Consider the following 27,360-nt stretch of genomic DNA (forward strand, 5'->3'; position numbering starts at 1 on the left):
TGTGATCCCGTGGCTGCAGTAATGGGTGGAATTTCAATGCCAGGCAATAATCAGTCCCATTGGTTCAGACATCTACCTGCCAACTCATGAAAAAGGAAACACGCCTTTTAATACCGTGTCTCCAAAACTCCTTCAGCTGCCCCTCGGTTATTAGTATCAGGATATTGCTGTCACTACAAGATCAGCATTTGTTGTGCTTCCCTACTTATCTCTGGGATTCAGCTCTCTTCCGGGACCATCCAGTCAAGCAGCTTCCACCCTGATGTTGGGCGGGGAGCTTCCAGTGTTTGGACCCAGTGTTAGTGAGGGGCATGGTGGAGTCTGGCCCATGGCTGGTGCCATTTCCACAGAACCATAGAAAACTACAGGACAGAAACAAGCCCTTCAGCCCATCTAGTCTGTGTCAAACCATTATTCTCCCTCGACCCACTGACCTGTACCCAGACCATAGCCCTTCATACCCCTCCTGTCCATGTACAAATGTTTCTCAACTGGATCTCAAGAGAGAGAATTTGTAGAAAGCCTACGAGACTTTTTAAGAACAGCTCGTTGACGAGCCCTCGAGGGGATCGGCTGCACTGGACTGGGCTTTGTGTAATGCACGAGAGGTGATTAGAGAGCTGGGAGTAAAGGAACTGTGAGGGACAGTTATCACAATAAGATAAAGTTCAATTTGAGATGTAACCTGAGGAAACTAAAGTCAGATGGGTCAGTATTTCAGTGGAGTGAAGGGAATTACAGCGGCATGAGAGAGGAATTGCCCAAAGTAGATGGGAAGGGGGCAGAGCAGCAGTGGGTGGAGTTTCTGTAAGAAATGGGGAAGGTGCAGAAGAAATATAGACAAAAGAGAGGAGATATTCGAATGGAAAAATGTCACCACTGTGGCCGACAAGGGATAACGCCAACATGAAGAATAGAGGGCGAACAAAGAAGCAGAAATGAGTGGGAAGGAGGAGGATGGGGAAACTGTGGAACACATACAGAAGGCAACTACAAAATTCTTTGGGAGGAACAAGATGAAGTTTGAAAGTCGGCAGCAAATCATCTTAAGGAGGAAACCATAAGGGTTGACACATTTGTAATGAGTAGATAAGGAGCCACGAGAAAATGAGGCTGGAGAAATATTAATGGGAGTCGGGGAGATGGCGGAGGAACTCGTTGAGGATTTTCACTGCAGTGTGTCAGTGTCAAAGGGCATCAGGGCAGGGAAGTGAGGGCTGAACGGTGTAAGGGTGGATGTGTCTCCCGGACCAGCAGATCACACCCTCGGGCCCTGAAGGAGGTAGTGGTAGAGATTGTGGAGGCATTGATCATGATCTTTCAGGGATCAGTAGATTCTGGCCTGGTCCCGGTGGACCGGAAAATCCCAAATGTCACTCACTGGTCAAGAAGGGAGGGAGGCAGCAGAAAGAAAATTCTTGACTGGTTCGCCTGATGTCAGTGGTTGGGAAGATGTTGGAGTCAATGGTAAAGGATGAGATTACGGAGTGCTGGGAGGCACATGACAGGATAAACCACAGCCAGTATGGGTTCCTTAAGGGAAAATGTTGCTTGACAAACCTATTGGAATTCTTTGAAAAAGTGACCAGCCGGCTGGATAAGGGAGATACAGTGGATGTTGTATATTTGGATTTTCAGAAGGCCTTTGACAAGGTGCTGCACGTGAGGCTACTTCACAAGATTAGAACTCAGGGTCTAACAGGAAACATAATAGCGTGGGTGGAACATTGGCCAATTGGCCGGAAGCAGAGAGTCGGAATACAGGGATCATATTCTGGTTGGCAGCCAGTTTCCAGTGATCTCCACAGGGGTCGGAGTTGGGGCCACTTCTTTTATGTTATATATTAATGATTTGGATTCTGGATTGAATGGGTTTGTGGCCAAGTTTGATGATATGAAAGTCGGTGGAGGCGGAGGTCGTTTTGGGGAAATAGGGAGGGTGCAGAAGGACTTGATTTGGAGTCTGGGCAGAGAAGCGGGAAATGAAGTGTAATGTCGGGAAATGCACAGTCACACTCTTTGGTGGAAGAAATAAACGGGCAGACTATTTTTTAAATGGGGAGAAAACTGAAAAGCCCCCAGATGCAAAGGGACCTGGGAGATCTCATGCAGTTCGGCCTGAAGGGAAACTTGCAGGTTGAGTCAGTGGGGAAGGCGGCAAATCCGATGATGGCGTCAGTTCAAGAGGAATGGAATCTAGCTGGTATGTGATGTTGAGGGTTTATAAGGCACCGGTGAGACCTCGTGGGGAGGATTGTGATCAGTTTTGGGCTCCTCATTTAAGAAAGGTTGAGCTGACTTTGGAGAGGGTTCAGAGGAGATTCACAAGGATGATTCCGGGAATGAAAGGGTTATTATAGGAGGAACATCTTTTCCTCTCCTGGTATCGAGGTGGGGCTCACGCGCGTAATGTCAGTGATATATCTTGACCTCTTACAGATGCTGTGAGGCTGCCTGAGTTCCTCCAACATCTCTGTGATTTTGCCTTTTGAAATGTGCCCGACCTCATGGTCATGGGAGTCGAGCAGTGGGCTGAACACGACTCCTCGAGGTGGGCCTGTGTTGATTGTCAGTGATGAGGAGACATTTCTGATTTGTTACAAACTATGGTCTTCCAATGAGAAAGTCAAGGATCTCGTTACACCTCTAGATTCGAGAATAGTTTACATCCAACAGCGATTGGGCTCGCGAATCATACTGATGTACCCTGTCCATAACCGTAAAGTACTCTGGGACTGCGAGAGGTCTGTCTGCACGACCATACACCATTGTTTTCCAGAACGACCTGAATATTTATCCCCTCTTTGTTGAGACTGGCCTTTTGAGGCCTCTGTATTATTCCATTGGAGTTGTCCTTCAGTTGTTTTTTTCAAAGAACTGGTTTGACTGCCGCAAGTTGGAATGTCGGTGCAATGTATGTTGTACAATGTGTATGACAGGAAACATTTACATTGTCACTTAATTTATACTTATGTGTTCAATATGTTTTTGTACATTGTACTCGTGTGTATGACAACAAACCCAGTCTGGTTCTCTCCCCCCATGGACCCGCTCTCCCTCCCACGTGGACCCCCTCTCCCCCCGTGGACCTCCTCTCCCCCCCATGAACCCCCTCTCCCCCCATGAACCCTTCACCCTCCCGTGACTACCTCTCCCCCGTGGAACCCCTCTCTCTCCCCAGAACCCATCTTCCCCATGCCCCCCTCTCCCCATGACCACCTCTCCCCATGACCACCTCTCACCCCCATGACCAGCTCTCCCCATGACCCCTTCTCTCCCAATCTGCATCTCTCCCCTGTGTCCACCACTCCCCCATGACCAACTCTCCCCCATGACCCCCTTTCCCTGTGATCTGCTCTCCCCATGTGACCCCCTCTCTCTCCCATGTACCCCTCTCCCCTGTTATCCCCTCACCCATGAGCCCCTCTCCCCGTGAACACTCTCTCCCTGACCCCTTCTCTTATCCCGTAACCCCATGACCCACTCTCCCCGTGACCCCCTCTGCCCCCATGAACCCCTCTCCCCGTGACACCCTCTTCCCTTAGAACCCCTCTCTACCCTGTGACCCCCTCTCCCTGTGACCCTCGATCCTCCATTGGCCTGCGTTTCACCCCCTTGGCCTGTGTTTCTCCCCCTCAGTCTGCGTTCACCCCCTCGGTTTATGGTCCTCCAACCCTGGTTCCCAACCCATTCAGCTCCCAACCTCAGGGTGGAGTTGAGGCGAGGTTCCCGTTTTCATTTCCTGCTCTCTCTTTCACAGCGAGAAGACGCAATGGTACTTTGAAAGGTGCTCTCCCACCATCATCCCCCACTGCGGGGCCCGTGTCCCAGGCATGACCTCCTCTCCAATGAAGGCGTCCACAGAGCTGTCACCGTTCGGGACTGACTCAGCGGATAGCTGCGTGCCAAGCTCAGCCGGAGTTCCAGCATCACAGCCACAGTACAGCAGTGTTCTGGTGGGCCTGCGTGAGCAGGGATCCGTGTGCGTGCCAGCGTCATATGTGGAGAACAGGCACGGCTTCCCCACGCTGGCTCTCTACAGCCCATCCATGCTGGGGTACACCACACCCAGTGACCCTGCTGGGGTTGAGGGCAGCTTCACCAGCCAGAGCATCAGCCCCTCGGTGTATTGGCCATCAGCCGGGCTCAGCTCACCTGTAACCATGCACAACCAGCCTCCAGTGGTGTACGCTGAGCCACTCCGTGGACCGTGGACAGAGCTCAGGTCAGGGGAGCAGCACCTGCCCAACAGGTAAAATGGTGTTCAGGTCCACCGAGGCCCTGTCTCACATTGAAAGGGGGGTGTACAGTAGGGAGTCATAACACATAGGAATAGAAATAGGCCATTCAGCCCATCGAGTCTGCCCTGCCACTTAATCATGAGTTGATCTATTATCCTCCACTCAGCCCCACTGCCCGGCCTTCTCCCCATAACCTTTGATGCACTGGCTAATCAAGAACCTATCAATCTCTACCTTAAATACACCCAATGACCTGGCCTCCACAACCGCCTGTGGCAACAAATTCCTCAAATTCATCGCCCTCTGGGTGAAGAAATTCCTCCACATCTCTGTCTAAGCGGATGCCCTTCAATCCTGAAGTTGTGCCCTCTTGTCCTGGACTCTCCCACCAGGGGAAACAACTTTTCCACGTCGACTCTGTCTACACCTTTCAACATTCAAAATGTTTCAATGAGATCCCCCCCTCATTCTGCTAAATTTCAACGAGTTCAGGCCGGGAGTTCTCAAACATTCCTCACATGATACCCTTTAATTCCCAGAATCGTCCTTGTGAACCTCCTCTGAACCCTCTCCAATGTCAGCTCATCCTTTCTTAAATGAGCCCAAAATTACCCACAATCCTCCCTGTGAGATCTCATCAGGGCCTGAAAAAGCCTCAACATCACATCCCTGCTCTTAGATTCTATTCCTCTCGAAGTGACGCCAGCATCGCATTTGCCGCCTTCCCCACCGACTCAACTTGCATGTTTCTCTTCAGGCCGTCCTGCGGGAGGGGGAACTGTGGGAGGGGGTACTGGGGGAGGGGTACTGGGGAGGAGTTACTGGGGGAAATGATACTGCGGGGGGACTGGGTTGTCGCTGCAGCAGGAGGTGCGAGTGCAGTTTCTGTGTTGCAGGGAGAGTGTGAAGAAGAAGGTGTCGGCCGGCCCCATTAGCAGCCGACGAGACGTCCACTTCTGTGCCGTGTGCAATGACTTCGCCTCAGGATATCACTACGGGGTGTGGTCGTGCGAGGGCTGCAAGGCCTTCTTCAAACGCAGCATACAAGGTGGGTGTTCACGGGTGCCTGGGTCACCCTGGGAGGTCAGGGAGTCGACAGGGAGTCCACTGGAGGGAGGGTCACACAGAGTCTGCAGGCACTCTAGACATGCCCAGAAACTATCCAGATTGCCCCAGACGCTGCCCGGTGCCACTCTTCCCAGACGCCAACCTTCCAGACACCAGACCCCCTCTAAACGCCAGCCCTCCAGACCCCTCCCAGATGCCAAACCACCAGATGCCAGACCCGCTCCCAGATGTCAACCCTCCAGATGCCAGACCCCCTCCAGACGCCATAACCCCTCCAGACGCCAGCCCGTCAGACACTGGACCCCTTTATAGTCCCTGTTTCTCTCCCACCCCCACTCCTAGACACATCCCAGACTATGCTGAGGGCCATGGCTGGTCACTGCATAAACTCTTACCCTGCCCTGCCTCCCAATAGGGCAAGTGGGGGTGGACTAAGAGGAGTTTATACTGCGGGAGGGGTGGTACTGCATGGGGGTGTTATTGAGGTTGTTTGGCGAGCAGGTTAGAGAGATACCTCATACCTAGTACAGTATTAACACTGCGCACAAGTACCAAGAGAGACCAGGTGGGTCACAGCTAGGGCAGCAGGACTGTCCGTGTGTGGGGGTCATTCAGGAGTCTGATAACAGTAGAAAAGAATCTGTCCTTGAATTTACACTCATGAATCTTCTTCCTTGAAGTAGGGAGATAGAAGAGAGTGTTGTTGGTGTCTTTTAATGTGTTAGGAAGGTTTGTGTGACGGAGTGGAGGGGGACGTTTGTGACCGAGGGGAAGAGGGATTGGTTCCCGACCCTCTGCAGTTTCTTGTCTCCTGGATGTAGCAGACCCTGGCAAGTAACAGAGAACATTACAGCACAGGCGCTTTGGCCCTCAATGTTGTGCTGACCCATATATACCTACCAAAAATAAAAACTAAACCCTCCCTACCCCATGACTCTATTTTTCTTCCATTCATGTGTCTGTCTAAGAGTCTCTTGAATGCCCCCAATGTTCCAGCCTCCACTGCCATCTCCAGCAAGGCATTCCAGGCCCCCATAACTCTCTGCGTAAAAAATGTACCCCTGATGTCTCCCCTAAACTTCCCTCCCTTCACTTTGTACAAGTCCTCTGGTGTATGCTGATCCTGCCCTAGGAAGCAGGCACTGGTTCTCCACCCCATCTATGCCCCTCATAATCTTGTTGACCCTATCAAGCCTCCTCTCATCCTTCTTCACTCCAAAGAGAAAAGTCCCACTTCTGCTAACCTTGCCTCATGAGACATGTTTTCCAATCCAGGCCACATCCTGGTAAATCAGACGTACAAAATCCACCCAAATACCGACATCGACAATGATCTTCCTTGAGGCTGGAGGACCCCGGGTGTTAAATAAAAACAGGTCGGGGCAAAAACTCGTCCTCTGCACCACATTCCCCATTTCATTCTCTTACTCCTTTACCAGGTTCATCCACACTGTGAAGTGACCGACCACGAACCCTGGACTCAGCCTCCTGGTTTGTCCTTCCACAATGTATCACCTCATACTTATCCAGATTAAACTCCATCTGCCCCTTCTCTGCCCAACTCTGCATCCTGTCTATATCCTCTCGTAACCTTCAATGATCTCCCCTGTGGCCAAAGAGGACTCCAAGATCAGTGCCAATGCCCCAGCTATCTCTTATCACTCTTCCCACAGCAGCCTGGGGTACATCACGCCCAGCCCCAGGGACTTAACAGTCCTAATGTTTTGTTTTCCTTCTTCCTTTATCTCAACATTCCTTTACCAGCACACAGGCCTGTTCTATTCCGACCTCACCCTGATCAAGGTCCGTTTCTCTAGTTAATACTGACGTAAAGTATTCATTCAGTACCTCCCAACCTCCTCCTCCTCCAGGCACCTGTTGCCTCCTTTATCGACCCCACCTTCATTCTCATCATCCTTCTGTTCTTCACCTGGGGTTCTTAATACTACAAGCCAAGGTTTCTCATACTCCCTTCCAGCTCTCCTTAGTCCTTTCTTAAGTTCCTTTCTGGCGATCAGACACTTCTCACGTCAAAGCACAGAGTCTGAGAACAGGAACTTGCACTGTGAGTGGAGCATTCTGTTGGTCTTCTTCTCCCTAGTGACCCTGAAGTGAGGATAACTTGTCTCTCACCAGCAACTAAATAATAGCTCCTCTAATGGCTGCTTTGGACCAGGGGTCAGATGGATAAAACTTGCAGGACAAACCTGAGAAGTTCCCACTTTAAACAGTGCGATGTTACGCCATTCAGTCAGACCTGGCCATCCCTTGGGGTCGAGGATGACAGCCTTTGTTTTCTGCTGATCCACTGAGTGAGGACGGCTGTATGTGGATTTGTTTAATGTGGACTTGACGTTTCACTTCAAGAAACACACGATACTCCACAAATCGACCAACTAGTTCCAATGGCCTGGAAACCACACGGTTGGAGCTGTTGGATTTGTTGCAGTCTTCGTCCGCCTTCACAGCCATTGAGTTCAGAGTAACTTTCTCCGCCTATTCCACCATTGTTGACTTGTTCTTTGTCAGGGACCTCACCTTTGACCTTATCGCCATGGGTGGTCCTACCAGGAGCATCGCTCCAGATGGCATCGCTCTTGGGATCTCAGGACCACACAAGCTTCTCTACCACGACAAGGTGACCATCCCCTCCACACCAAAAGGAGTGTTTCCATGACAACAAACTTTAACTTCATCATCTAAGTGCCACAAATAATCACTTCCCCCGAAATAACCAAAGGGAGAAAATCACTTTCAAAGAGATTTAAACCTGGTTCCACAGCTCAGACATACATAACCCAGCTAACTGGGTATCAACACAAGGTCACTGTACATTCGGAGGGGGGTGGGTTACTTGTGTAACGGGCTCTGTTAATACAGGGGGGGGGGGGGTCACTGTGTAACGGGCTCTGTTTATAGGGGGGGTCACTGTATAATGGGCTCTGTTTATACGGGGGGGTCACTGTGTAACAGGCTCTGTTTATATGGGAGGTCACTGTGTAACGGGCTCCGGTATATGGCTGGGTCACTGTGTAACAGACTCTGTTTATATGGGGGGGGGTCACTGTGTAACGGGCTCTGTTTATATGGGGGGGGTCACTGTGTAACGGGCTCTGTTTATAGGGGGGGTCACTGTATAATGGGCTCTGTTTATACGGGGGGGTCACTGTGTAACAGGCTCTGTTTATATGGGAGGTCACTGTGTAACGGGCTCTGGTATATGGCTGGGTCACTGTGTAACAGACTCTGTTTATATGGGGGGGGTCACTGTGTAACGGGCTCTGTTTATATGGGGGGGATCACTGTGTAACGGGCTCTGTTTATAGGGGGGGTCACTGTATAATGGGCTCTGTTTATACGGGGGGGTCACTGTGTAACAGGCTCTGTTTATATGGGAGGTCACTGTGTAACGGGCTCTGGTATATGGCTGGGTCACTGTGTAACAGACTCTGTTTATATGGGGGGGGTCACTGTGTAACGGGCTCTGTTTATATGGGGGGGGTCACTGTGTAACGGGCTCTGTTTATAGGGGGGGTCACTGTATAATGGGCTCTGTTTATACGGGGGGGTCACTGTGTAACAGGCTCTGTTTATATGGGAGGTCACTGTGTAACGGGCTCTGGTATATGGCTGGGTCACTGTGTAACAGACTCTGTTTATATGGGGGGGGTCACTGTGTAACGGGCTCTGTTTATATGGGGGGGGGTCACTGTGTAACGGGCTCTGTTTATAGGGGGGGTCACTGTATAATGGGCTCTGTTTATACGGGGGGGTCACTGTGTAACAGCCTCTGTTTATATGGGAGGTCACTGTGTAACGGGATCTGGTATATGGCTGGGTCACTGTGTAACAGACTCTGTTTATGTGGGGGGGTCACTGTGTAACGGGCTCTGTTTATATGGGGGGGGGTCACTGTGTAACGGGCTCTGTTTATAGGGGGGGGTCACTGTATAATGGGCTCTGTTTATATGGGGGGGTCACTGTGTAACAGGCTCTGTTTATATGGGAGGTCACTGTGTAACGGGCTCTGGTATATGGCTGGGTCACTGTGTAACAGACTGTTTATATGGGGGGGTCACTGTGTAACGGGCTCTGTTTATATGGGGGGGGGTCACTGTGTAACGGGCTCTGTTTATAGGGGGGGTCACTGTATAATGGGCTCTGTTTATACGGGGGGGTCACTGTGTAACAGGCTCTGTTTATATGGGAGGTCACTGTGTAACGGGCTCTGGTATATGGCTGGGTCACTGTGTAACAGACTCTGTTTATATGGGGGGGGTCACTGTGTAACGGACTCTGTTTATATGGGGGGGGGTCACTGTGTAACGGGCTCTGTTTATAGGGGGGGTCACTGTATAATGGGCTCTGTTTATACTGGGGGGTCACTGTGTAACAGGCTCTGTTTATATGGGAGGTCACTGTGTAACGGGCTCTGGTATATGGCTGGGTCACTGTGTAACAGACTCTGTTTATATGGGGGGGGTCACTGTGTAACGGGCTCTGTTTATATGGGGGATCACTGTGTAACAGGCTCTGGTATATGGCTGGGTCACTGTGTAACAGACTCTGTTTATATGGGGGGGGTCACTGTGTAACGGGCTCTGTTTATATGGGGGATCACTGTGTAACAGGCTCTGTTTATATGGGGGTCACTGTGTAACGGGCTCTGTTTATACGGGGGGTCACTGTGTAACGGGCTCTGGTTATATGGCTGGGTCACTGTGTAACAGGCTCTGTTTATATAGGGGGTCACTGTGTAACGGGCTCTGTTTATATGGGGGGTCACTGTGTAACAGGCTCTTTTTATATGGGGGTCACTGTGTAACGGGCTCTGTTTATAGGGGGGGTCACTGTATAATGGGCTCTGTTTATACGGGGGGGTCACTGTGTAACAGGCTCTGTTTATATGGGAGGTCACTGTGTAACGGGCTCTGGTATATGGCTGGGTCACTGTGTAACAGACTCTGTTTATATGGGGGGGGGTCACTGTGTAACGGGCTCTGTTTATATGGGGGGGGTCACTGTGTAACGGGCTCTGTTTATGGGGGGGTCACTGTATAATGGGCTCTGTTTATACTGGGGGGTCACTGTGTAACAGGCTCTGTTTATATGGGAGGTCACTGTGTAACGGGCTCTGGTATATGGCTGGGTCACTGTGTAACAGACTCTGTTTATATGGGGGGGGTCACTGTGTAACGGGCTCTGTTTATATGGGGGGGGTCACTGTGTAACGGGCTCTGTTTATAGGGGGGGTCACTGTATAATGGGCTCTGTTTATACGGGGGGGTCACTGTGTAACAGGCTCTGTTTATATGGGAGGTCACTGTGTAACGGGCTCTGGTATATGGCTGGGTCACTGTGTAACGGGCTCTGTTTATATGGGGGGGGGTCACTGTGTAATGGGCTCTGTTTATATGGGGGATCACTGTGTAACAGGCTCTGTTTATATGGGGGTCACTGTGTAACGGGCTCTGTTTATACGGGGGGTCACTGTGTAACGGGCTCTGGTTATATGGCTGGGTCACTGTGTAACAGGCTCTGTTTATATAGGGGGTCACTGTGTAACGGGCTCTGTTTATATGGGGGGTCACTGTGTAACAGGCTCTTTTTATATGGGGGTCACTGTGTAACGGGCCCTGTTTATACGGGGGGTCACTGTGTAACGGGCTCTGGTTATATGGCTGGGACACTGTGTAACAGACTCTGTTTATATGGGGGGGGTCACTGTGTAACGGGCTCTGTTTATATGGGGGATCACTGTGTAACAGGCTCTGTTTATATGGGGGTCACTGTGTAACGGGCTCTGTTTATACGGGGGGTCACTGTGTAACGGGCTCTGGTTATATGGCTGGGTCACTGTGTAACAGGCTCTGTTTATATAGGGGGTCACTGTGTAACGGGCTCTGTTTATATGGGGGGTCACTGTGTAACAGGCTCTGTTTATATGGGGGGGTCACTGTGTAACAGGCTCTGTTTAAATGGGGGGGTCACTGTGTAACGGGCTCTGTTTATATGGGGGGTCACTGTGTAACAGGCTCAGTTTATATGGGGGATCACTGTGTAACGGGCTCTGTTTATATAGGGGGGTCACTGTGTAACGGGCTCTGTTTATACGGGGGGTCACTGTGTAACAGGCTCTGTTTATATGGGGGGGGTCACTGTGTAATGGGCTCTGTTTATATGGGGGGGGGATCACTGTATAACAGGCTCTGTTTATACGGGGGGCTCACTGTGTAACGAGCTCTGTTTATATGGGGAGGGGGTTACTGTGTAACAGGCTCTATTTATAGGGTAGGTCACTGTGTAACGGGCTCTGTTTATACGGGGGTCACTGTGTAACGGGCTCTGTTAATACAGGGGGGGTCACTGTGTAATGGGCTCTGTTTATACGGGGGGGCCACTGTGTAACAGGCTCAGTTTATATGGGGGGTCACTGTGTAACGGGCTCTGTTTATATGGGGGGGTCACTGTGTAACGGGCTCTGTTTATACGGGGGGTCACTGTGTAACGGGCTCTGTTTATATGGGGGGGGGGGGTCACTGTGTAACAGGCTCTTTATATGGGGGGTCACTGTGTAACAGGCACTGTTTATATGAGGGGTCACTGTGTAATGGGCTCTGTTTATATGGGGGGTTCACTGTGTAACGGGCACTGTTTATATGGGGGGGTCACTGTGTAACAGGATCTGTTTATACGGGGGGGTCACTGTGTAATGGGCTCTTTTTATTTGGGGGTTCACTGTGTAACAGGCTCTGTTTATACAGGGGGGTCACTGTGTAATGAGCTCTGTTTATATGGGGGGGCTACTGTGTAACAGGCTCTGTTTGTACGGAGGGGTCACTGTGTAACGGGCTCTGTTTATATGGGGGGGTCATTGTGTAACAGGATCTGTTTATACGGGGGGGTCACAGTGTAATGGGCTCTTTTTATTTGGGGGTTCACTGTGTAACAGGCTCTGTTTATATGGGGGGGTCACTGTTAACGGGCTCTGTTTATATGGGGGATCACTGTGTAATGGGCTCTGTTTATACAGGGGGGTCACTGTGTAATGAGCTCTGTTTATATGGGGGGGCTACTGTGTAACAGGCTCTGTTTATACGGAGGGGTCACTGTGTAACGGGCTCTGTTTATATGGGGGGGGGTCACTGTGTAACGGGCTCTGTTTATATGGGAGGCTCACTGTGTAACGGGCTCTGTTTATATGCGGGGGGTCACTGTGTTATTCTACAGAGGTGTCATCACCTCATCCTTGTTTACAGCGATGACCCTGTCTAGATTCTGAATTGATCTCTGTCAGAGTTTTGCAGGTCAGACAGTGTCCCTGGGAAGGACAGGGAAAGCCCACGTGATTGTTTCTGGGCCCTTCATCATGTGTCCCCTCCTCAGGATGTTGCATGACCTGCTGTGTTTCTCCCGCTCGTGCTTTGGACTCAACCCCCGCATCTGTAGATCTTCTTGTTTTTTATATCCGATATCTATCATCTGCAGGGTGTTGTTTTCACAGGGATCTGTTAAGGTTGGAACTTTCCATTATAATCCTAGAAGCAGTTCATCTCTGGTCATTATGCCTCTCTGCTCTGAAGTCAAATCTATTGACATCTGATTGCACAAGAACAACCCGAGGAAACATTCTCCGATCCTCAATGCAAAAACACTCAGACAAACAACCAGATGTAACTCACGTACACCCAAACGATACACACGCAGGACAAGTATTTCATCTAGACAAATAAATAACTAAATATTGTTCCGTGAATATGAAAATCTCAGAGGGTTTGTGGGAGCTGTTCCTCAGTCGATCAGCATTCTCACCGCCTGTAGGAATCACTCCCCTCCCAGCCCCCATCCCCTACGACCCCTAAAAAAACATCTAAATCACTAAAATATGTAATAAACATATATTAAATTGGATTTTTCAGAAGATGCTTAAAGTTCAAGAAAACCATTTCCTCAAAAAAAACATGATTTATTTTTAAGGGAAGACTTCTCCGGTCCGAAGAATTCAAAGGATCTATTTATAATTTCAAACCCAATGTTGGAGCAACTGGGCTCCAAATCAGTAAAAATACAGAATATTTACTCCTCGAATGAGATTTAATTTTTTCTAATGGAATTGAGCTTTGAACCTCTGTTTGCCATCTTCCTCATGTCAATGAAACATCTGATTTTCAAGAAACGGCGATACATTTCCTTGTTATCACCGAAGCTAATTTAACAAATTACAATTGAAAATCTGATAAAGATGATGTAGGAATTCTATTCTCAAAATTCCCCATCCGCAATAATTCAGGATTCATTGGAAAAACAACACCTGTAACCTGTTGTAGAAACTTAACAATAGAAATTCAAAAAGGTTTACCAACTACAGAGTTGTTGATGTGTAGTGGAGGGTTTTCGTTCCTGGTCCTCCTGAACTCTGCGATCATCTCCTTCGTCTTGTCCACGATAAGACTCAGGTTGTCACACACGCACCATTTCCCGAGATTTTCCACCTCTTCTCTGTAGTGCGACTCCTTGTTGTTGCTGACGAGTCCGACGACTGTTGTGTCATCTGCAAACTTGATGACACTGTTAGAGCTGGATCTGACCATGCAGCTGTGGGCTGGTAGTGTGAACAGGTGCGGGTTGTTCACACAGCCCTGAGGTGCTCGACGTCCTACTACCAACCTGGACAGACTGTGGTCTTTCCGTTACGAAGTCCAGGATCCAGTTACAGAGGAGTGTTGAGTTCCAGTGAGGACAGCTTCTCCACCAGCCTCTGGGAAGGATCGTATTAAATGTCAAGTGAAAGTCAATGAACAGCAGCCTGGCATATGAGGTGTCGTTCTCCTGGTGGGCCAGTTCTGTGTGCTGAGTGGGGACGTTGTAGAGTTCGTTGGTGCCCTTGACTGAACTACCATGCTGGCAGGTCCCAACCATGCAGAAAACACCCAGGGCATCCTGGTTACCAGAAGCAGAACAAATCTCACCCAGGTCATTGCCAGTGTCTATCATCTGTTAGGTGATGGAGGGAGCGGTCGATGGTGGGGCTGGGCAACATTTACCCAGCAGCTGCCTGCTCTCAAAACTTCAGTCTGGGTTCCACCAAAGACAAGTCAGCCTGTGACCACATCACAGCCTTGGTACAAACACGAATGTCTAGGCTGAACCACAGGTGAAGTGTGAGTCACTGGCCTCAGTCACAAGGAAGCATCCGATCTGGTGTGGCATCAGGGAGCCATAGAACAATACAGTACAGAACTATTTTTCTCCCTAGTCCCACTGACCGGCACCCTGTCCATATCTCTCCACACCCCTCCCATCCATGTACATGTCCAAATTCTTCTTAAATGTTAAAATTGAACCCGCATTCACCACCTCAGCTGGCAGTTTGTTCCACACTCCCACCACTCTCTGTGTGAAGAAGTTCCCCCTCATAATCCCCCCTAAACTTTTCCCCTTTCACCCTTAACCCATGTCCTCTGGTTTGTATCCACCTACCCCTAGTGGAAAAAGTCGACCTACATTTACTCTGTCTGTCCCCTCATAATTTTAAATATCTCAATCAAATCTCCCCTCATTCTTCGTCGCTCCAGGGAATAAAGTCTTATCCTATTTAACCTTTCCCTGTATCTCAGTTCCTGACGTCTGGGCAACATCCTAGTAAATCTTCTCTACACTCTTTCAATCTTATTGATATCTTTCCTGTAGTTCGGTGACCAAAACTGCACACAATGCTCCAAATTTGGCCTCACCAATGTCTTAACCAACTTCACCATAACATCCCAACTCCTGTCCTCAATACTTTAATTTATGAAGGTCAATTTGCCAAAAGCTCTCCTTACAACCCTGTCCAACTGTGACACCACTTTCGGGGAATTTTGTATCTGTATTCACAGGTCCCTCTGTTCTACCGCACTCCTCAGTGCCTGACCATTTACCGTGTACGTCCTTTCTTGGTTTGTTTTTCCAAAATCTAACACCTCTCACTTGTCTGCATTAATTTCCATCTGCCATTTTTCAGCCCATTTTTCCAGCTGATCCAGATTCCTCTGAAAACCTTCTTCATTGTCCATAATGTCTCCAATCTTAGTCCCCTCTGCAAACTTGCTGATCCAATTTACCACATTATCATCCAGATCATTGATATAGATGACAAACAACAATGGTCTCAGCACCGATCCCTTGGGCCACACCACTAGTCACAGGCCTCCAGTCTGAGAAGCAATCATCCACCACTACTCTCTGGCTTCTCCTGTCCAGCCATTGTCGAATCCAGTTCACTATTTCACCATCAATACCTAACGCCTGATTAACCTCCCATGTGGGACCTTGTCAAAGTCCATATAGATCACATCCACAACCTTTCCTTCATCAACTTTCCTGGTAACCTCACAAAACTCTACAAGATTGGTTAAACATGACCTTCCATGAACAAAGCCATGTTGACCACCCCAATCAGATTTAACACAGCTACAGGAAGGATGTCAAAGTTCAGAGTTCAGATTTATTGTCAGAGCACATACACGATGTCACATACATCCCTGAGATTCCTTTAACTGTGGGGGCGGCAGAATTTCTATTTATCGGTAGTGCTAAATAAATGACTCAATAAAATCTGCGTGTACAAAAGGAAATGGAAACAAAAGAGAGCAAACTGAGGAATACAGAGAATAAATGTTCAGTAATAGATAATGTGCAAAGTGAGGGTTCTTAGATGGGTCTTGGATTGAATTTGTCGTTGTTGGAGGGGTGGCAATTACTCATGGATCCACTGCACCTCCCGGTGGCCAGAGTCTGACATCATGGCACAACATTGCACAGTCCCAAGAGGACAGGAGGTGAGGAGGAGGGCGTTTGAGGTAGATGTGTGGGGCAAATATCTACAGATTCAGGTTTATTGACACGAACGTGTGACGTGAAGTTTGTTGGTTGGAGCAGCAGGATCGTGCATCACAGGGGCAAAACTTGCTAGAAATTACATTTAAAAATAAATAAATAATGCGAAAGAAGGAAAAAGTGGTGTCTCTGGTTTATTGTCCATTCAGAAATCTGACAGCGGAGGGGAAGAAGCTGTCCTTGTGCCGCTGGGTGTTCGTCTTCAGGCTCCTGTACCTCCTTCCTGATGGTAGCAGTGAGACAAGGGCACACCCTGGGTGGGGAGTGTCCTTGAGGGTAGAGGCTGCTTTCTTCAGACATCCCCTCTTGCAGATGTCCTCAATGGAGTGAAGACTGATGCCCGTGATGCCCAGGTTCACCACTCTTTGTAGCCTGTTCCTGTCCTGTGCATTGGCGCCTCCTTACCAGCCACTGATGCCACCGGTCAGAATGTTCTCCACCTGGAGAAATTTTCAAATGTCCTTGGGGACAGACCAAATCTCCTAAAACTCCTCACAAAGCATCGCCGCTGATGAGCCTTCCTGGATGACCCTGCATCACGGCCCCAGCGATGTTGACACCCAGGAATTTGAATGGTGGGTGCCTGGAATGGCCTGTTGAAAGTGGAAGAAGGTACAATAGTTGTGTTTGAGAGGATACCAGAGAAAGATGACTACAAAGGGAATGGAGGGAGATAGATCAAGTACAAGCAACAGGGTCTTAGTGTCATTTGGGACATGTTCAGTACAGACTTGAGGGCCAAAGGGCCTGTCCCTGTTCTCAGGTTTCTGATTTATTGTCAGGGAACATACATGACATCACATAACCCTGAGATTCCTTTTTCTACGGGCGCAGCAGAATTGCCACTAATTGGTAGTGCAAAAAATAAACTGGACACAGTGTAAATATTTAAACAATTAAATAACTGTAAACAAATTACAAATGTCAACAAACTGACTGGGCAATACAGGGAGACAAAAGGATAAGATCTTGTGCTGGGAAGTTGAGCTGACAACGTACAGCTACGACCTCCAGTATCATCCGGGGAAGTTTAACGGCTCTCCCAACGCCCTCTCCCAGATCTGCGCGTCGCTCCACGACGACCAGCTGCAATTTCATCGAGTCCCGGAACATCCCGTACACCATCAAGGATGTCGGGACCATTCTTCCGCCCGCCCAGGCTCATGTCATAAAGGCCATTCGGCCCTTCGAGCGCCTCTACATGGACTTCAAGGGGCCCCTGCCTGCCACAAATTGGAACGTCTATTTTCTCTTGGTCATAGATTAGTACTTCCGCTTCCATTTCGCTATCCCTTGCCCAGAAACCTCCACGGCCACTGTCATCAGGGCCCTGACACAGAGCTTCACTATGTTCAGCTACCCTGCAGTTATCCACAGTGACCAGGGGTCTAGCTTCGTGAGGGAGGAACTGCGCCAGTACCTGACAGCGAGGGGCATCGCAACTAGTTGCAAGGCTAGTTACAACCCGAGAGCTAATAGACAAGTGGAATGCGAGAACGGGGTGATCTGGAAGGCAGTTCTCCTGGCCCTTAGGTCCAAGGGGTGATCCGTAGAATACAGGTAGGACACCCTTCCTGAGGCAATCCACGCCATTAGGTCACTCCTGTACACGGCTACCAACGAGACCCCTCACGAATGCCTGTTTTCGTTCCCCAGGAAATCGGTGATGGGAACGTCTCTCCCAGCATGGCTCATGACCCTGGGAACGGTGCTCCTCCGTAGACACGTGTGGGCACATAAGGCCGAACCCCTGGTCGAGCAGGTATTCCTCCTACACGCGAACCACAACTACACCTACATTAAGTTCAGCGGCGCCAGGGAGGACACCATCTCAACCAGGGACCTGGCACCAGCCGGAGCACCCACCACAGCATAGCATCCTCCAGCCCAGGACCCTGCCGGCCTGACACACACCCCCAACCTCGGACAGCTATGGGGCACTCAAGACCTCCTTAGGAACTAAGGACTCACTACAATCGCAGAGAACGAACCCGCCCCCCCCCCACCCATCCAATGCAACACACACACCTCAACCCCAGCCCCCCTGGCCACCCCTCCGCGCTGCACCACACCAGCTGCTCCGCCCCCAGACTCCCACACACCCTCACCGACCAGTGACCAGGAGCCAGTCCTGTGACGGTCGCAGAGATCCGGGAGCCACCAGACTGCCTCAATCTGTAAATAATGTATATATGTTTTGGGGCTCTTTACTGCAAATCCCCCCCCCCCCAACCCTGGGACAATTTTAAAGAAGGGGGTGAATGTGGTGGTACACCACTGGCCTACTGCAGGGGGCAACCTCTGTACCTGCAGAACAGCATGGGGACAAGACAACACTTGGCTGGCTGTCAATCAGCCGACCTGAATGGACCAAGCCCCACACGGTCGGGTGTCAACCACCCTCCGGGATATAAGACTGAGCCGGCCCCTCGAAGACACTCTCAGAGTTTACAACACCTCTCCTCACAGCCAGCGCTGTGGAAGTTTATGTCTAATAAAGCTGTTGTGCAGTTTTTATGTTTTGTGTGTTTGCTTCTGTTTCATAGCCCACCACACACAGATAAGGCTAATAGTCAATTTCCCCAGGGAAGAGGGCTTGAGGTAAAAGGCGGGAGATCTAAAGGGGACCTGAGGGACATCTTTTTCACACGGTGGGGAACGAGTTGCCTGAGGAAGTGGTAGAGGTGGCAAAAATTGCAACGTTTAAAAGATATTTAAGCAGGTCCATGGACAGGGAAGGTTCAGAGGGTCATGGGTAAACCCTGGCATACTGGACGGGCCCGGGGTCAGTCTGGGAAGTTTGCCACTGCTTCACTCTGTTGGAATCCTGCTTGTTCGGTGCACGTCCTTAATCCTGTTGTACTGTTGCAGGACATAATGCCTACATCTGCCCAGCAACCAACCAGTGCACCATTGACAAGAACCGGCGGAAGAGCTGCCAAGCCTGCAGACTCCGCAAGTGTTACGAGGTTGGCATGATGAAATCTGGTGAGTGCATGGCCACGGGAAGGGTGGGCAGCATGTACTGGTGATGGGGGTTCAGACATCAGTGGAGCTTGTGTGTGGACAGGCTGATCCAGGGGAGGGTAGAACGCTGCCCCAGGCACTGTCCTTCCCAGGGTCACGGTCATTCAATGCACCTTCCTGCCCACCCCTCCCTCGACTCCACTTCCAGCTCCTGCTGCCTTCAGAAAGCAGCCCATGAACCCTGGCCACTCTCTCTTCACTTCCCCAACCCACCCATGAAGAGAAAGATTCACGAGTGTGAGATCACACACCACCAGATTCAACAATAATCTTTAAATTTTTTTAGACATACAGCATGGTAACAGAACCTTTCGGCCCAATTACATCCGATTGACCTACACCCCCCCACCCCCCACCCCCCCCATATGTTTTGAACAGTGGAAGGAAATGGAGCCCCCAGGTGAAACCCACACGGGCACGGGGAGAAGGTACCAATTCCTGACAGATAATGCGGAATTCGAGCTCCGGACCCGAGCGCTGGGCTGTAAAGGTGTTGCGCTAACTGCTACTCCAACCAGCTGCCCACTTCCTGCTGTTACCAGATTCTTGAATGATCCCCAAAATAGTAAAATTCTGCTGCCTTATTCAAGTCAAGTTTATCGTCAATAGATATAATGGTAGGGAGTCACGTGATGGAGTAGTGGCCGGACGGTGAACTCCAGCCCTCTCCAGAAAAGTCGGAAAAAACAAAGGAAAACACAAAGGCACAAAAATAAAAATTAAAGAAAAGTGAGTATAAAGGTGGAAAGAAGATGGCGACGAAAAAAGAAAAATCGAAATCAACAGTCAGAAGAGAGGAAGAGAAGACAACGGAAGGAAAAGGAGAAGGCCTTACCTGTTCGAAGAGGCCCGCGGTGGAGAGAGAAACCCGCTCCCTCAGGTCGGTAGAAAGTGGACTACAAAAATGGCTCGCTGAGCCGAGTAAAAGTGCGCAACCGCGAATGCGCGAGGAGTCGCGCATGCGCGATGCGCATGCAAAAAAACACACCGACGGGAGGGGGTACCAGCTGGGGAGTCGATCTCCACAGCCGGCAATGACAGCTGCAGAACACCTGCAGCAAGAGGAGAACATAGAAGACAACGAAAACAAGAAAGAAGAGAAGAAAAGGGCAACAAAGAAACAACAGATGGCCAACCCAGAGGAAGAGGAAGAGTACAGTGAAATAGAAGAAGAAGGGAAAGGCAAGATAAAGGATATACTTTCTCTTATTAAAGAATACATGGAGTCATTTAAAGAATGGCAAGCGCAAGAATTTGATGATTTAAGAAGAAGAATAAACAATACAGAAGAGAAAATGAATAAAATAGATATGACCTTAACAGAAATGGGAAAGAGAATGGACAAGATGGAAGAGCGGGCAGTAGCAGCAGAAATGGAGGTAGAGGACTTAAAAAAGAAATTAGAGGAATCTAATAAAAAAGTTATAGAGACACAAGAACTGTTAGCTCAGAAAATAGATATAATGGAAAATTATAACAGAAGAAATAACATAAAGATAGTGGGCCTTAAGGAAGATGAAGAAGGCAAGAATATGAGAGAGTTTATAAAAGATTGGATCCCCAGGATCCTAGGATGTCCAGAACTACAGCAAGAAATGGAAATAGAAAGGGCACATAGAGCATTAGCCTTTAAACCACAACCACAACAAAAACCAAGATCTATTTTAGTAAAATTCCTAAGATATACTACAAGACAAAAGGTACTGGAGAAGACAATGGAAAAAGTAAGAGAGGGCAACAAGCCACGGGAGTACAAAGGGCAAAAAATCTTCATTTATCCAGATATAAGTTTTGAACTCCTGAAGAAGAGAAAGGAGTTCAATACAGCAAAGCCGATTTTATGGAAGAAAGGGTATAAATTTATACTAAAGCATCCAGCGGTATTGAAAATATTTATTCCAGGACAACAAAACAGACTATTCTCGGATCCAGAGGAAGCACGAAAATTTGCAGAACAATTACAAAATAGACTGAGGGATGAAGACGTGTAACGAGAGTACAAAAGACTGAGAACTAAAAAGACACACAAGTTTTGAACTCCTGAAGAAGAGAAAGGAGTTCAATACATCGAAAACGATCTTATGGGGAAAAAAAAACTATTCTCGGATCCAGAGGAAGCAAGGAAATTTGCAGAACAACTACAAAACAAACAGAGAGATGAAGACATGTAATAAGAGTAAAAATGACCACGATTTATATGTATGTGGGTAAAGAGGTATATGTGTGTATATGTACAATGTGCATACATAAATGTATCCGTAGTTAGAGGAAAATATAGATAGTATAGACAAGAATTAATAAGGGAAGGAAAAGGAATAGGGGGAATAAAGAGGGAACTAAAAGAGTGACCTTTGTTACATATGAAAAGTGAAATCTTTTCTGGGGGGTCTGGGTGGGGGAAAAGAGCGGTCACTGCAAAATCAGCTGACGCTTGCGAGTGAATTCGCAAATCCAAATGGAGAAGGGAGATGTGGTTGTCCGACAAGGGATAAAGGGCAACTCAGGAGGGGAAGGGGAGATTGGGGCTAAGGAAGTTTTAAATAGGAGAATAAGGAAAATGTTTGATGTTTTAGGAATGTTGTCTTATAAAGGGTTCAAAACAAGAAAACAGAAATGGATAAGAAGGAAAGGTAATGATGGAGAAACGGAAAGGGAAGATAAACAAAGTATAAAATGGCTATGTTGAACTATATGACTTTAAATATTAACGGAATACATAACCAAATTAAAAGGAAGAAACTGCTAAATTTACTGAAAAAAGAAAAAATTGATATAGCATTTGTGCAAGAAACACATTTAACTGAATTGGAGCACAAGAAATTAAAGAGAGATTGGGTAGGACACGTAACAGCAGCATCGTATAATTCAAAAGCAAGAGGAGTAGCTATATTAATTAGTAAAAATGTGCCATTTAAAATAGAAGAGGAAATAATAGATCCAGCAGGGAGATATGTAATGATAAAATGTCAGATATATTCGGAGTTTTGGAATCTACTCAATGTATATTCACCTAACGAAGAAGATCAAAAGTTTATGCAAGATATCTTTTTGAAGGTAGTAGATACGCAAGGGAACATATTAATAGGAGGGGATTTCAATCTGAATTTGGATTCAAATATGGACAAAACTGGGAAAAAAATTAACAGAAAGAACAAAGTAACCAAATTTATAATTAAATCGATGGAAGAAATGCAACTTTTGGATATATGGAGGAAACAACACCCAAAGGAAAAGGAATATTCATATTACTCGGCTAGACATAAAACATACTCAAGAATAGACCTATTTTTGTTATCAGCTCGTATGCAAGATAGAGTAAGAAAAACAAAATATAAAGCTAGAATATTATCGGACCATTCACCCTTAATATTGACAATAAAGTTAGAGGACATCCCTCCAAGAATGTATAGATGGAGATTAAACCCCATGTTACTTAAAAGGCAGGATTTTAGAGAATTTATTGAAAAACAAATAAAAATGTATTTTGAAATAAATACGGAATCAGTGAAAGATAAGTTTATACTATGGGATGCAATGAAAGCATTCATTAGAGGGCAAATAATAAGTTATGTAACAAAGATGAAGAAGGTCTACAATCAGGAAACAGAGCAGTTGGAAAGGGAAATAGTAAATATAGAAAAAGAATTAGCAATGAAGGAAGATACAACTAAAAGAAGAGAATTGGCAGATAAAAAAATAAAATATGAAACACTACAAACATATAAGGTGGAGAAGAACTTAATGAAGACAAAACAGAAATATTATGAACTAGGAGAAAAAACGCACAAAATTCTAGCATGGCAGCTTAAGACAGAACAAGCTAAGAAAATGGTATTGGCATCAAGGAAAAAAGACAAACAAATTACATATAATCCAAAAGAAATTAAGGAAAACTTTAGAGAATTCTATGAACAATTATACCAAACTGAAAACGAAGGGAAAGAAGGCAAAATAGATGAATTTCTGACTAAAATTGAACGACCAAAACTACAAATAGAGGAACAAAATAAATTAACAGAGCCATTTGGAATAGTAGAAATACAAGAGATAATAAAAAAATTACCAAATAATAAGACACCAGGAGAGGATGGATTCCCAATAGAATTCTACAAAACATTTAAAGACTTATTAATTCCGCCCCTAATTAACCAGATTGATGAAACACAAAGCTTACCAGATTCATGTAAAACAGCAATAATTACAGTAATACTAAAGCAAGGGAAAGATCCACTCTCACCAGCGTCATATAGACCAATATCTTTACTTAACACAGATTATAAGATAATAGCTAAACTATTAGCAAACAGATTAGCAGAGTATGTACCGAAAATGGTAAATTTAGACCAAACTGGATTTATCAAAAAAAGATGCACAACAGACAATATTTGTAAATTTATTAACTTAATTCATGCAGTAGAAGGGAGTAAAGCGCCAACAGTAGCAGTTGATTTAGACGCAGGGAAGGCCTTTGACAGAGTAGAATGGAATTATTTGTTCAAAGTATTGCAAAAATTCAGTTTACCGGAGAAGTATATTAATTGGATTAAAGCATTATATAAGGGACCGTTAGCGAAAGTGACAGTAAATGGACATGTATCAAAGCAATTTAACTTAAGCAGGTCAACACGGCAGGGATGCCCACTATCACCTTTATTGTTTGCGTTAGCTATAGAACCACTAGCAGAATTGATAAGAACAGATAATAATATAAAAGGAATAAAAATAAAAGACAAGGAATATAAAATCAGTTTATTTGCGGATGATGTTATAGTGTACTTAAAAGAACCAGAACTATCAATAAAAGAATTATATAAGAAATTGAAGGAATATGGAGAAGTGTCGGGTTACAAGATAAACGTAAATAAAAGTGAAGCAATGCCTATGAATAATGCGAATTTCTCAAAATTTAAGAAGGAATCACCATTTAGATGGCAAATGCAAGCAATAAGATACCTAGGTGTACAAATAAACAAAAATCTCGGCCAACTATATAAACTCAATTATTATCCACTAATGAAAAAATTACACGACGATTTAGAGCATTGGAAAGATTTACCACTAACACTAATAGGAAGGATAAACTGTATTAAAATGAACATTTTTCCAAGGATATTATACTTATTTCAGGCATTGCCAATACAACTGACAGAGAAATACATCAAGGAGTTAAAGAAAATAATAAGGAAATTTTTATGGAGAGGAGGGAAACCGAGGATAGCACTAGATAAATTAACAGAATGGTATAAACAAGGAGGCTTACAACTGCCAAACTTTAAGAATTATTATAGAGCCGCACAATTAAGATACCTATCAGATTTTTATCAAACAAGGGAAAAGCCAGATTGGACAAGATTAGAATTAGATAAAATAGGGGAAAAGATACCTGAACACATATTATATAAATGGGATGAAAAATTGGTGCAACATAGAAGTTCTCCAGTATTACATCATCTCCTCAATATTTGGAAGAAGATTCATGTAGAAAGAAATAAAACAATTTATCAATTACCAAAACTAATATTGACGCAAAACAAGTTACTCCCTTTTACAATAGATAACTTTTCCTTTAGAGAATGGGAAAAAAAAGGGATTAAAAGAATAGAAAATTGTTTTTCAGGAAATAGATTCTTATCCTTTGAACAAATGAAAGATAAGTACAATATAACTCAAGATACAGCGCTGGCATATTACCAATTGAGATCCTACTTGAAGGATAAATTAGGAAGCAGCTTGAGTTTGCCAGAGGGAAGTAACCTTGAATATGTGATTACAGATACAATGATAATCAAAAGATTTATAACAGATATGTATATTAAACTGCAAGAAAAGGAGAATGAGGAAACAAATGGTAAAACTAAACAAAAATGGGAACAAGATTTAAATATAAAGATAAAAAAGGAAACATGGGAGAAGTTATGCTCCGGAACGATGAGAAATACAATAAATACGAGGTTACGTATGATACAATATAACTGGATACACGGGCTATACATTACACCTCAAAAGTTAAATAAATGGGACCCAACAGTATCTGATAGATGTTTTCGATGTAAAAAAGAAATGGGAACAACAATTCATGCAATCTGGACATGTGAGAAAGTAGAAAAATTTTGGGAAGATCTAAACCAAATATTAAATAAAATTACAGAAAACAATATACCAAAGAATCCAGAAATCTTCCTCCTAAGTAACATAAAAAACAAAGAATTTGGAATTGATTTGGATGGTGCACAAAAAAGATTTGTTAAGATAGCTCTAGCCGTAGCAAAAAAATGTATTATGTCAACCTGGAAATTGGAAGATAATTTGAAAATACAACAATGGTATATAGAAATGAATAAATGTATTCCATTAGAAAAAATAACATATAGTCTAAGAAATAATATTGAAATATTCGAACAAATATGGGAGCCTTACATTAAATACAATAGCGAAAACCTACCGGGGACAATCATTACCTAAGTTAACGGAAGGAAAAGGAAATGAAAAGAATGGACTCAGTAGAATTTCTGGTGTATTTTTATTGAATGACAACATTGTCTGACTGGTTTAATGTATCCTAGATTGTATACCTTAAATGGATGGGAGGGGGAGGTAGGGAGGGCGGGATGGGAGGAGGGAGGGGGGGAGAAAATGGCACTGTATATGTGTGAAAAGGAAAAAGTGTGTATTATGGTTAATGCGATTTATGGTGTGAAAAATTAAAAATTAAAAAAAAAATAATAGATATAATGGTCAATAGACATAATGGTGGCCAGTCGCCTTGCCTGTTTCAGTCTTCCCAGGAAGTGCAGTTACATCTTCCTGACGAGTGAGGAGATGAGTGTCCACAATAGGTCATTCATTAAGTGAACTCCAAGAACTTGGTGCTCTCCACTCTCTACTACAGAGTTATTGATGTGTAGTGGAGGGCGGTTGTTCCTGGTCCTCTTGAAGTCCACGATCATCTCCTTCGTCTGGTACACATTGAGGTTCTTGCACCATTTTAGGAGATTTTCCACCTCTTCTCTGTGATGCGACTTATCATTGTTCCTGATGAGGCCAGATCTGGCGATGCAGTGGTGAGTCAGGAGCATGAACAAGAGTGGGCTTTGTCCCAACTGATCTTTCTTTGCAGCTCTGCACTCTGTCTTGCATGCTGTGCTATGCACGAGATATCTAACAGGTCTGCTCGCAAAACAAACCATCACTTCATCTTAGTACATAGAGTCACACAGCATGGAAACAGGTCCTGCTGTCCAACCTGCCCACATCAATCAAAATTCCCCACCCACACTAGTCTCACCTGCCAGTGTTTGGACCAGATTCCCAATGCACCCATCTTATCCACAAATCCCAGAATCAGAATTAGCACGTCACAAAATGTGTTGTTTTGCAGAGCCAGGGCTTGTGCATTTTACAGGTGCAAAATCTGCTGTAAATTACAGTTTTGAAAATACCCTATTTAAAAATAGATCATTTGTGCAAAATAAGAGAACGTGAGGGAGTGTCTGTGGGTCATTGTCCATTCAGAAATCTGATGGCAGAGGGGAAGAAGCTGTCCTTGTGCTACTGGGTGTTCGTCTTCAGGCTCCTGTACCTCCTTCCTGATGGTAGCAGAGTGAAGAGGGAATGGCCTGGGTGGGGAGGGTCCTTGAGGAGAGAGGCTGCTTTCTGGAGATGTCCTGGATGGAGTGAAGACTGATGCCTGAGGTAGCGCTGGCCAAATTCACCACTCTCTGTAGCCTGTTCCTGTCCTGTGAATTGGCACCTCCGTACCAGGCAGTGATGCAACTGGTCAGAATGTTCTCCACAGTCCACCTGGAGAAATGTTTTTAGTGACATGTCAAATCTCCTCAAACTCCACACAAAATATCGCCCCTGGCGGCCCTTCTTTACGATTGCATCGACATGGAGGCCCCAGGATCGATCTTCAGAGATGTTGGCTCCCAGGAATTTGTTCTTGACCCTCTCCACTGCCGATCCCTCGATGAGGCCTGGTTCATGATCTCCTGACTGTAATGCATGTCGAAAGAACCAAAGACTTGTTGATCCAAACCAAGGCTTTTATTAACTAAAAGACTGGAGCATTGGTGATAGAATCTGTAGTATCTCACTGATGTCCACCATCAGTTCCTTGGTTTTGTTCACAATGAGTGAAGGTTGT

General features: G+C 46.2%; 1 protein-coding gene across 3 annotated transcripts in view; it reads left to right on the top strand.

Annotated features, from left to right (window-relative positions):
* The window catches only part of LOC138753172 (estrogen receptor beta-like), a 113,786-nt gene that overhangs the window by 28,089 nt on the left and 58,337 nt on the right, over positions 1–27,360 (top strand). For all 3 annotated transcript variants that reach the window (XM_069915792.1, XM_069915791.1, XM_069915793.1), the window contains exons 2-4: positions 3,761–4,252; positions 5,138–5,289; positions 19,059–19,175. In XM_069915792.1, coding sequence (XP_069771893.1) covers positions 3,834–4,252; positions 5,138–5,289; positions 19,059–19,175 — 688 coding nt within the window. In that variant the 5' untranslated portion in view covers positions 3,761–3,833. The remainder of the gene's footprint in view (positions 1–3,760; positions 4,253–5,137; positions 5,290–19,058; positions 19,176–27,360) is intronic.

The sequence above is a fragment of the Narcine bancroftii genome, chromosome 2, assembly GCF_036971445.1.
Source record: "Narcine bancroftii isolate sNarBan1 chromosome 2, sNarBan1.hap1, whole genome shotgun sequence".
In the NCBI taxonomy this organism is placed as follows: Eukaryota; Metazoa; Chordata; class Chondrichthyes; order Torpediniformes; family Narcinidae; genus Narcine; species Narcine bancroftii.